General features: G+C 33.0%; 1 protein-coding gene across 1 annotated transcript; it reads right to left on the bottom strand.

Annotated features, from left to right (window-relative positions):
* Positions 1 to 4642: 4642 nt before the first annotated feature.
* On the bottom strand, positions 4643 to 5938 carry LOC131061836 (cytochrome P450 86B1-like). Its single transcript, XM_057995678.2, has 2 exons — positions 5381 to 5938; positions 4643 to 5236 (listed from the first exon to the last, which is right to left on the bottom strand). Exons 1-2 carry the CDS (start codon positions 5936 to 5938, stop codon positions 4643 to 4645), a joined length of 1152 nt encoding a protein of 383 aa, XP_057851661.2.
* Positions 5939 to 13011: the final 7073 nt, after the last annotated feature.

The raw sequence follows: 13011 nt of genomic DNA, 5'->3' as shown, positions 1-13011 counted from the left end.
GACTAAAAGCCCTTCTATTGGACTCCTCGAAGTGGTAAGATTCCCTACATGCAGAATTGTTTCCCTCGGCCATAGAGATTAAGGTAGCAGTTGTAGAGTTTAAGATAGAGATAGTGTCATCAAATTTCATATCTCCAGTATCTCGGTCCCTATTAGTAGTGAGCGCAAGGTGGAGGTCCTCAAAGGTGCCCCTATTTAGGTAGGGCTTCTCAGGATCACCCCTTACTCTCTAAGTACCCTATCAAGAGTAGTAGTTTGTGGGTGAGGCCTTCCTCCCTAAAGGAGAAAGGTTAGTCCTTGTTCCTTATGATAGGCATGAAAATATCGATCTCGTAGGTGTGAGGCTCCTTCGCAGAACCCAAACCAACGAAATCTTCTTCATGTATCCCATCCCCTAGGTTTAGGATCCTATATACAGAATATAAGTAGAGTTGCCTTTCTCGATTCTATACGTAACATGTCTGCTGCATCATTGCCCTACCCAGCCACCCCCAAACCAGGAGGAAGATGTCACTTAGGGGCCCACCCACCCATGTTACGTATATAATCAAGAAAGGCAACTAGAAATATAAGCCTATCCTACACCCCGTCTAGTATCGAGAACCCTCTGAGCCCTCGTTCAAGCATCAATCTACCCAATAACCCCCATAGTATTCCAATAGAATCCCCCTACTAATATAGTAGTGGGATTCCAAGCATAATGCCTTTCCATCGTAGCCCTATCGAGTAAACCAACAATGAGCAACTCGATTTGTGATTATTTCCATTCGTCCCAATGATCACCACACGGGTTGACTCAAGAAATGACCATCGAAAGTCGATCACTTGGATGGGCTCACTAGAAATAATTCACACTATACCCACTTTCACTCTCGCAGCAGCACTTACAACTTCAAAATTGATTAGCCTTGGATTCTTAGTAAAGATCCCTCTTTGGTTATGTCCAATCCAACTTATTATTAGGCCCCAATCCCGCTCCTTATTAAGGCAATCAGCTTGCTCCATATCTCGAGCCAAAACCCAATCTGTTAAATTTTAACACGCCCGGAAGGATCTTGTATATAATAATAAGAACCTATACTATGGCCTATCAAGTGTAAAATACCCTCATTGCCCTCATTCTTTTGGCATAAATCCACCAGATAGAACCTATAGTAGTCGACAAAAACACCACTCTATGGTATAATTTATAGTGTGATTCCTTCCCACTGTGTAATGATGGCATATGCTCATGATAATGTTAAAGTGAAGGTAGCAGGATATATTATACCCCTTCATTTCCCCCCTAAAGTAGTACCGCTTCGTCAAAAGGTCCCTGTATGAACCCCAGCTGCCAAGGTAAGATAAAGAGTCTATGGGTGGTGTCAGGTAAAAGGCATCCAAGTATCCATCCATAAGGTAAGTAGATATGCATTGGTAAAAGAAATCTATGTAGTCCTTCTTATCATGTTGAATGTAGCGATACGGTAAGCCATACTAGTAGTAGTTGATGTAGTAATCAGTAATGTGTGAGTGGTGGTTCCCTTCCCTGTGAGTGTAAAAGTCAGCCTTGTTGTTACTACCAAATCCACCCTCCTCTATGTCATAGTTTCTACCGTACCAAGCTACTCTGCTTTGAATTTCCTATTCGATAGTGACAATGTTAAGTATTAGAATTGCAATGTACCCTCATCATCAATCAATATCCAATAATCAAACATCAGTCAATATCCAATAATCAATCACTACACAAGAAGAAGTTTCATTCAGTCAATATTCACTTTTAGTCAATCACTATAGAAATAAGCTGAATTCCAGCCAAATACCACCACCAAATATACTAAAGCACTAGAAATGTGATTTGTTCCTTAAGCCAATGAAGACGATTGACCCCATATGATTCCCAATTCAAATAGGAAGAATTAGTACTTGTTTCATTATAGACGATGCATTCTACTCAATTTGGCTACAAGAAATGACCTTAAATTGATTATTTATGTTCGCTATGCAGAGATGGTATACATCTTTCTTTATACAATGCACCATTGATTGCATCGCGATGCCAATGCAACAAGAATCCGTAGCGGGGGAGGGGGGGCGAGGCATTTAGGTGCATAAATAATGCTTTCATTGGTCGATTGTCTTTGATCATCGTGTGCCCCGGATCCCAGTCCAGTCCAAATGATGATCCCGACCTGGTCCAATTCAAGAAGATACTAGGCGGATGTAGTGGCTGGTTACCCATGCATTTCAGTGAGATGGAATACTTACCATATGGACACTTTTGCATTCCTATTTTTTGGAGGCGACCTTCCATTTTTCATTTGATCAATTCTTCAGACTGTTGGTACTTGTGCCATATTTATCTTTGGGTTCCAGATGTTTTGCCTGTGTTTGCCATTTGATTCGGATTTGAGTAGTGTCATTGAGAGCACTCATGCAGATTCATGTCTTCTTGATCCTGATCATCTTTTGTTTCAGAGGATGTTCTTATTTCAGCATCATAGTAGTCATTCGATGACAGTCTTTGCAGATTCTTCATGCTTCAGTGATTTTTCATGCTCGTCTTTTGTTCCTATCTTTGGGTAAGCATAAAATTGTGTCACATTTCGGCCAACTTATCAGCACAAGTGAATTTAAGTAATTCTACCTTAAAATTAATTTTAGTCAAGCTTATGGTCTATAGAGATTCATTATAGCAAATTTATATATGGGCCACAAGTTTTCCAATTGGAGGTGTCTACTAAATGTATATTTTATACCACTTTGGGTCCAATTACCAAAAAAAATTTAAAAAATTAAAAAAATCGATGTTTCAACAACTCCTACTCTTATAAATAAAATATTTTTTGAAATATAAAAATACCCTTTTATAGATCTATAAGTGAATTTTCCAAAATATATATCTTTTTTATATTTTAATTAATTTTTATATTTAATATTTTATTTTTATTGAAAGTAGGTCATCAACACTAAAATATAAGGTTGATTATCTTGTCAAGGAAAAATACTAAAATTTATTTAAAAATTTTGAAAAAAATATGATGCAATAGAGAAAAGAATCTATGTCAAGACGATATAATTCTTTTCTAATTTGGATAAATAATTAAGAAAATAGGTGGTGGGAATTGGAAAGAGCTATATTTCAGCACACACAACTTTTCAAATTTATTGAAAAATATATATTTATAAAAAATAGTAAAAAATATATCCATGCACTAAATTTTCAAGCTATCAATATACACAAAAAAATTGAAGAAAAAAAGGTAAAATTTATTTAGTAAAATGTGGTGGCTTGTGTAACTTCAATTTCAGCATTTTATCAGCAACTAAATTATAGTTTTTACTTTATAAAAAACTGCATTAAAATAATTTTTTTAATTTTTATTAAAATTACAAACATAAAATAGATAATAGAATATAAATTTTATTAGTTTGCATCATTTTAAAATTCAAAAACATATATTTCACTTTCTATTGATTTAATTTAAAAAGTTGAATCAACATTGATCATTTCCTTTATAAAAGTGACACAACTTTGTACTTTTACCCCTTTTGGAACATTCTTGTTTGGAGGCTTCTTAGTTCTTCACTTGAGCTTTCATCTCTTCTTGGAAAGGAGTTTTGTTCCCACTAGGTTTTCTCTTTTTTCTCCACTTTACAGAGATTTCATTGTACTTGGGTACCTCATCAAGCCTTGTTGTCGGGACCCATTTTGGCTTTCATGCATCTAGTCCTTAATTGTTTTTTAGCTTCTCCCTAACTTCATCTTAAGGGGGTGTTAGCGTAAAGGTATTAGTTTACTTGATTAATTAAATCATATTGATTTAATAATTAAGTCACCTTTTTTTTATTTCACTTAAGCTAGATTTAGGAAACTAAACTTAGGAATATTATTAATTATTAATTGCTTTTAGGGTTTTCCTTTTTATGTTTGATCTCCTTTTATAAGGATTGATCCCTTTTGTAATTCACCAATCTGATTATTATTATTGCATTCTTTTACTCTAGGTTTTCAAAGCAATCTTTGTGCTTTGCGAATCTTCCATTGTTGTGACAGGTTATTTGCATACAAGTGTTCACCAGATTCTGTGAAATTGTATTCCACAACTTTTATAAAAACTAATAAAATTACAAACAAATATATGAACTATTTTTCAAGAAGTTTTATTATATAAATACAATACAATTCAATAGAACAACTCTTAAACATCTTTTATAGGTGTACTCATATATTGAGTATAATATAACATAATGAAAGCCCTTGTCAACAATTCTAAATAGGTGTTGAATGTAATATAGCATAAAGAAGTGAGTCTTAATGAAGGCCATATGTCAACGATATATGAAATAGCAAGTGTACTAGAGTTGCTGGAGGAGTTCAGGTGGGATACCATAGCTTGCCAGATTATTTGCTACTCTCACCATCTGCCATTTCTCTTTGGTGAATTGTAGCGAGCAAACCATACTTCATGAAAAGCATGAGTCCATATTTTGGGAGCACGGGATGCTTCTCAACAATCTTAACTCGATAACGAATAAGGACAGACGCCGCAACCCACTTCATTTGCCAGTAGGCAAATCATATGCCAGTGCAAATGCCAAGGCCCTGCGTTGAAGACTACAAACTTGAAATCCGATTGTCTCACAAACTTACCGTTCTTCATCCACCTTTCTGGTTTGAATTCCAGGCAGTCCTCACCCCCCAAACATTCTCCAGCCTGCCAGACGAGTAAATCGAGTACAAAACTTGCGCGCCCTTCTTCACAGGTGTGCCGTCCGGTAGAACATCGTCTTCCTTGGAAACCGTGATCTCAAAGGGAACAGGTAGGTGGAAGCGGAGAGCCTCAGTCACTGCTGCGTGAAGGTATTCCATCCGCTTTTTTTCTTCAAAGCTAAAACCAAACGAATCCTGATCGTCCGGACTCTTTCTCTGCTTCACGATCTCTTGGAGCTCCGCTAAAATCTCAGCTTCAACAAGTTGGGGATGCTTCGTTAGCAGCCAGAAGAACCAGGTGAGTCCCGTCGTAGCGGTATCCTTACCCGCGAAAATGAGGTTCACAAGTAACTCTTGCCTTCTTTTTTCGGAGTAAACCCGCCCGCATTCTCTCTCGTAGCGGAGGAAGGTAAATGCGATGTCCGCCACTGCAGAGTCCTCCTTGTTAAAGAGCCCGCGAGAATGCCATTCTTGGACAACAAAGTCATAGACAAAGTTTCTAGCCTTGAGAAACCGGCGCTCAGACAAAACGTTAAAGAACTTCAATATTTTCCATCAAAACGGGGGAATGAGCATGGGAAACATGAGCGATTCCGAGGCCTCTTTGAAGAACTTCAAGAAGGGAAATTTGAGCAGACCCGGTTTGAGACAATCAAGTTCCACACCTGCGCCAAAGAGGCAGACGTTATAACAAGCCAGCCGGTGGAAAACGTCTTTCAGGTCGATAATGGCGGCATTTTCACAGGCGTGGGTGAAGACAGGAACAAGTTTTTGCTGCATCACGGAGGGCAGGGCCGCCGTCACACGGTCGCGGAAAGCGGGCGATGAGAGCGCCTTGCCGATAGAGATACCAACACGCTTAAAAGCCTCCCCATCTTGAACCAAAATTGAATTGCCGAACATGTCACGAAGCGAGTCTTTGAAAATGTCACCTTTGCCGAAATTGTGGTACCTCGTTTTCAGCAGGTAATCTATGTTTGCAAGGTCGGCCGTTAAGATCCGGCATTTCCAAGGGCCTGGAAGTCTGAGTGTTCCTCCGTTGACGATAAGCAGATGAGTTGGACAATCGTAAAGATGGTCCAATTGGAAAAGCATCGAGGGAAGCGGCCACACTGGCGCCCCTCTAAATCTCAGTCGCATCCCAGAACGCAAACACCAAATGAGTATGACAGATGTTATTCCTACACACCACACTTGAAAATAAGTCCACCCATTCCCTGCAATATCCGCCAGAGCTGCCATTTCTTTATCAGACCCAACTCTCCTTCCTCGCAGCACTTCTCAGAAATACAATTTAAGTTGGTGGCCCCCGCTGGAACTATTAAAACTATAACTTGGCTGGTTAAGCGCAGACACAACATTAAATAAAGGCATATTGATAGGTCGGAAGAAGTTATGATTTAGCACAGACACAACATTAAATAAAGGCATATGGATAGGTAGGAAGAAGTTATGATTTTAATTGGTAGGCACTGAAATAACTTAAGAAAAATCTGATGTACTCCATTGCATTATTGAACATATAAATGGTGCAACTAATTTCTATACATGGAAGTTTGAGAGGTAATGATCTTTCAATTAATTTGCTATATATGAAAGTTTGAGTATTCTTCTATATGGTAAGATGATGTAATGTGGTATTTATTTATATTTAGATGTTTTCTATTTATTTATACAATCTACAAGATATATTGATAGGTTTAAAGAGTTTACGAGTGCTTGGTATGTGCAATGCATTTAATAATATAATATCTACTATTAGTTATTGAAATAACTTCAAATGAAAGCTATTGTACTCTATTGCAAGGAAGTTATAATTACTAATTAAGTATTTAGATGATCTTGCAACTAATTTTCTATACATGGAATTTTGAGAGGTAATGGTATGACATAATAAAATGTTTAATCTTCTAAATTATAATATTATATCATGTGATGTTTACATTTTATTAATTAATGATATATTATATTTATATTAAATTACACAATAAGGATATTTGTATACTAGATAAATTTGTAAACATTATTTCTAGTATTAAATTATTAGTAATTGTGACCAATCAATGGATGTGGAGTGTAACTCATCCTTCTCACATGCAAAAATTTAGATGAGGCACTTTAGAATACTAAATATAGTGATGTCGTAAAAAATATGTGCAAGTAGAGCTATAATAAGGAAAGTTATAAGCTTTATGTCTTTAAATAATATTGACTGCGTGTATTTTGTAATTTAGCCAACATTAATTATCGAAATAAATCTAGTTAGAGTAATATAGAGCAAGGGCGTGTTGGGTATACTGGGGTGTTCGTGCAAATTGAGCTCTATGGAATGCATCTAAATCTTTCACGTTGCAAAATTTATGTAATTCTAGTGAACACTCACAAAATAAGTCATAAACATAGAAATTCCATGTGAGGAGGTGTCATAGTTGGTATGCATGCACACAAATAATAGGTTAAAAAAATCATTTATAATCAAGCATGATCTTAACATAAGGAATCGATATTTGTGAATGAGCTAAAAAATAGTACAGGTGTGTATAAGGACACGCTAAGAATGTTGATAAAAAAAATTCCTAGTAATTTGGTCAACTCAACAAACTACAAGAGTATGGTAAGAAAAGGTATGAATGTGCATTAATGTGAATTTAACATTATAGAAATAATGCAAAAAATGTTTTTTCTTTCTTAAGAATTGAGATAAGTAAACATTATTTGGAGAAGGAGAACTATTTTGATGAATCTTCAATTTTGATTACGATTGTGGGAACTAACATGGAATGATGTTCTACTGTTGTTTCTATGAGTGCTATAGATAGGTCAACACCATCACGAGAAAGAGAACATTGTTAGATGTAACCTAGCTTTATGAAATTTAACAACAATAATGAAATTCACACAAACTCACTTAGGATTTGTCTTTAAGAATGATTATTTCACGATTGTGAATGCTTACATTATCTTGAATGTTTAGAAAAAATAAAATTTAGATTACATTTAGATAATGAATATACCAATCATGTTTGGTATGAATCTGGTTGATCTTGTTTTGGTATAATGATAAATTTTTATTTATGCATAGAAAGATGCATATGCTTGAATGCCAAAACCCTTTTCTTCTAATTCAAAGCCTTTTTCTAGCTTTTAATTTATACTGTGCTTTCCTTGAGAAAATAAATTCAACAGCGTGCATTTGTATCTGGTCTTCCACCTGCACTTTTATATCGGCATGATCTCTAGATGTCAATGGCCATTCCCTTTTTAATAGAATATAGTTTTGGTATTCCCCTTAAAGGCTCACTATTTGCATACGTGGCATATGTAGACTTAGAAGATGAGTAAATAATTATTATATATATCCAAATTGTTCTGTTTTGACCTTTTTTACAATTGTGATGGCTCGTCCATAGAATAATACCTTAACCCTTTTGTTATGTGTAGGATTATTAAATAACTTTATTATTATTGTTCTATTTCCCTCCCTCTGGACCATTATTTTATCGATTTTATTAAACATTTTTCCACTTAAATGTGTTGGATATATTACCTTTTATTCATTATTCTTTATAAATAAGTTTCATATAATTGTATATTTATATGATGCATTATTGTCATAGTCATTGAATTATAAAACATATTAACGAATGATAGAATCATGAGAAGTGAAAAGATTAGATATTAAATATGACTTTATCTAATAATAAAGATCATTTTTAATTGATCCAAGTTAGAAAGGAAATTAGTGAACATTTGGAAGAGATAATGACATCTTTTAGAAAGTTTAGTTATTTTAAGCATTTCTTTTTGAAAATTTAGGGGAAGTGTAATGATTGTTTTTTTTAAATTCAAGTTACTATTATCAACAATATATGATAATCATGAAAAGTTTTACTTTGGTCTTTTTATAAACATTGAAAGTACAATGATATGAAAGTGTTATTTGGAGACTTCACTATCTGGCTATGATCATTTGAATCTAGTTGCAAAATATAACATGATTACTTTTAGGTGATTTTAACCATGTCTAAGTTTCTATGAAAATTTGTGTGTTTGCATTCAAAGCTCTCTTGTATCCTAAATATTTATGAAAATTTTATGTTTGATGATAAATTTATGGAATGAGTTAGAATAACACATGAAATTTGTCTATTAAATATACTTATTTAATGTATTTATTTCTATTTCTCATTAATTATTTTGAATCTTATATCTACAATATAATTGATTAAGTGTAAACTTCATCATAGTATGTTGGGCTATCAAATTTTCAAAAAAATAACAATAGTTTGAAATGTAGAAATTAAATTTACTCTCTTTTTTCTTTATTCTTATTAACTCACTTCAAATTGATTTTTTTACAACTTGATAGAATATATCAGATTAGAAACCTTTTTAAAAAATGAAAAAGGGAAAAACAAAAATAAGAAGATTTTAATAGAAGTGGAAAACTATTTGCTAGATAATTGACCAAAATTATAGAACCAACAAAGGGCATTTAAACAAAAAGATCATATTGACCAACTAAACTCATCCAACACAATTATTGTCCAACTCGTATGACTTTAGATATAGCTAAATCAATAATTTTTTGTTATCTTTTCAAGAGGAGTAGGATGATACCACTCTAGACTTATGTTGCATTAATAAGACTTATAGATTGATTTATTTATTTAAGCTTAGACATTAGAAAAACAAATAAAAATTATTCAATCAATAGTAGGAAGAATACATTAATTATTTTTAAATTAATGTTGATAAACAAATTGTAAGTGGTAACATAAAGTAGATAAATGTGAACATAATTGTCAAAGGGACAATTTTATGTGTCTACACTATGCTCACTAAAAATATATAAATAATCTACTCAATTATTATATGATTTACTATTCATGTGGAAAAAAAAAATATGACTTCCAATTTATTTATTTTATATCTATTATGTTCATTTACTAGAGTATACATTTTGACTAATTATGATGGATGTGAAAGCTTTAGATAAATATAACATAGGTTTTGTAATATTAAATTCCTTTCTCATTATTTTTTATAACCTAAATAAACTTAAAATATTTTGACTATAGATTTTTCTAGTTATAACTATAAACACAAAATTATTGATGAACACGTTTGAACATATAGATATAATTGCTGCTTTATAAGTCAATAGACTATATTGTGCCAATATTTGTCCAAAATTTAGCATTTTTTATGTCAATTTTTCTTTCCTTTAGCATCAATTGCACATCAATGCTATAAAAAATAATAATAATAAAAACCTCAAAATTAATATTTTTGTTAAAAGATTGCAAAAATCTTGTATGAAGATCAAGAATCTATTAACTCTACAGAAATAGAAAAAGTGAAGAAAATTAAGCAAACCAAGGAAAGGTGATAAATGCACCATTCACCTTGCTCGTTTAACTCATAGGCAACTTGACCACACAAAGAGAATGCAGGAAACTAGTTAATAAAACTAGCGCTCACATTGATAGTAATTTATATCATGTCTATAAAAATCCAGTTGCAATATCTCACAAAATTAATTTATATTGAACAAAAAGAAAATTATGATTTTGATAATTATAGTTTCAAATTTAAATCAAAATCTCTCTTTTAATTTATTTCTATATATATTTAATTAAAAATTAATATTATTATTCAAAAAAATTATACATAATTACTTTTACTTATTTATATTTACATTACTTTTTCATATTTTTAAAATATAAAAGAAACTTAAATCATTTTACATAATGTATATACTAGCAATCACATGTAGGTGTGTAATGGGTACGCCGAAAAGGTGTAGAAGATCAATTTGGAAATTTTTTGATATATTATTTTATACAATTGTGTAGCATATGAGGTCAATTGGAAGGACATTTAGCAAATGATGTTGTTTGTCCAACAAAGGTCTAGATGGAGAAGTGATAGATTCAAATCAAGTACGCATCCACTTTGAGGTATTTAAACACAAACAAAATATAGCCTAGATAAATCATGAAGATAATCAAGTTTTTATAACCAAAAGGCTCATGTTATGTTTTCAATTTTGGGAGGGATGATGATAGAGGTAGGAAGTGATATATGGAGAGAGGTGGAAAGGGAGAGATATAGGGAGAGGAAAATAGGCAATATATATATATAATATATATAGATAAGAGAGATAGAGAATCGATAATATAAAGAGAGATGGGAAATGAGAGAATGAGGGAAATAGATAGAGAGAGGGAAAGAGAGATATAGAGATAGAGGGATAAAGGGAGGTATAAAGAGATACATAAAGAGAAATGGAGAGAGAGGGGGGATTTATAAATAGACTTGAATAGAGATAGATGCAAGAGAGAACAACAAAGTTAATGGATATAGGGGGAGATATATAATGGAGAGAGAGAGGGGGGGGGGGATTTCTAAATAGACTTGAATAGAGATAGATGCAAGAGAGAACAACAAAGTTAATGGATATAGGGGGGAGATAGGATATGAGAGAGAGAAGAGAGAGAGAGAGAGGAGAGAGAGAGAGAGAGAGAGAGAGAGAGAGGAGAGAGAGAGAGAGAGAGAGAGAGAGAGAGAGAGAGAGATGAGAGAGAGAGAGAGAGAGAGAGAGAGAGAGAGAGAGAGAGAGAGAGAGAGATGAACAATTCAAGATTGTAATGTATCCATAGGGAGCTATGCTTAAGGAAAGAAAGTATTGGATTTAGGCCCAATGATTCAAGAGAGAGAGGGGGGGGGGGACAATTCAAAGATTGCATGTAGGGAGCTATGCTTAAGGAAAGAAACTATTTGATTAAGGCCCAATGATTCAACTTTAAGACCACCTTAATCAAGGTATAGAAAAATATAGAGATGAAGAAAGAGACAATGAGATATAAAGAGAGTTAGTGAGATCAAGAAGGAGAGAAGTGAAAGATTGATAGAGAGGAATACAAAATAAAGATAGAGCAATAGAGAGAGATAAGAGATATTAAGGGAAAGATAGACTAACTTTTTCCAACCATGTTGTGCTAGCAAACCAAACTTGAGATGTGTGTATATAGATGCACGTGAGCACACACACCAAAAAAAGTAGAGCGAGACACAAAGAACAAAGAGAGAGGAGAAAGACATGGATATACAAAGAAGAAAGAGAGAGATATAGACATAGACACTAATTGGTAAGTTAGAATTTCTATTGGAGAGAGGGCCCGAGGGAGAAAGACACTTGCAAATTGCATAGGACATGTCATTTTTCATTAAATATGTACTTTAAAGTTATAAAATGTTTGTTGGTTTGACCAAGAAAAAAAAATGTTTGTTGGTTGACTCTCTTGTGATTGACCCATTATATCTACTTTCTACTTCTCTAGTTTACACTTTTTTCTCACATTTGGAAGTCTTAAATTATATTATGTCATTATTTTCCTTATACCCATACTTGCTCTACTCTAGTAAGAGATGCAACCTTATGACAATGTAGATACTATTTCAACTATATGTTCTTGAATGTTAATGCATTTTGAGGTTTCGTCCTCCTAAGGTCCATGATAGAACCTCATAGCATTATAATGAATTTTGTATGTTGATAATCACATTCTAAAATGAATTAACATTATATTTAATTTTCTATTCAACAAGGGTGAACTCACAATAATGGTTCCCACTTTTTAGCCACTTTTAACACTAAGATGAACATTTTTAAAATAATCTTCAACTTCTGAGAGCTATAACTTTTAAACTATTAAGAATTTGAAGATGATGTAAATTAGTGATTTGTGGAATTTTGTCTATAGATTCTATAGATATTTTTTTCAATTTTTTTTCAAGGATTTTTTTTTCATTTTCCCCTCTCTCGAAAAGTAGTTTTTTACAACAAACTACATTTTTTAAGAGTGATGTGCCTCCCAAAACGCATACCTTTTTTTCTATAAATGATAAAAACTCAATTATTTCAAATTTTGGTTTGTAACATCAATATCCAGGGCTTGCAGTTGGTTTGATAGTGATATGTTGAATTCTTTTCATTTTATTAAGTTTTGAAGTCCGACTAGTCATAATTCAGACATAGGTTTAAGTTTGAACACATAACTTGTTCTATATATATCGAAATTCAATATCTATTTTTTTTCTTAGAAAGAAGACGTCAATACTTGGGGAATAGATATTTTTCAGAATTTTTTTGAATTAGTTTCATATTTTTTCCAATGCGTTGAACAGAGAAGTTCATGTTCGGTGAAAAACCAATATTTCATAAAATTAAAAAAACAAGAACATAATAAATTTACAATGTAATAAAATTATACTCATTGGAAAGCTTGCTCCAAGCACTACCATATTAT

The sequence above is a fragment of the Cryptomeria japonica genome, chromosome 11 (assembly GCF_030272615.1).
Source record: "Cryptomeria japonica chromosome 11, Sugi_1.0, whole genome shotgun sequence".
In the NCBI taxonomy this organism is placed as follows: Eukaryota; Viridiplantae; Streptophyta; class Pinopsida; order Cupressales; family Cupressaceae; genus Cryptomeria; species Cryptomeria japonica.
The sequence above is the reverse complement of the archived record's forward strand: the minus strand, read 5'-3'. Positions and strand labels throughout refer to the sequence as shown.

Coding starts and splice junctions, on each gene's coding strand:
- LOC131061836 (XM_057995678.2), bottom strand. CDS start 5,938: ATGGCAGCTCTGGCGGATATTGCAGGGAATGGGTGGACTTATTTTCAA. Junction 5,237..5,380: donor ACCGGCTGGCTTGTTATAAC/GTCTGCCTCTTT, acceptor AAAATATTGAAG/TTCTTTAACGTTTTGTCTGA.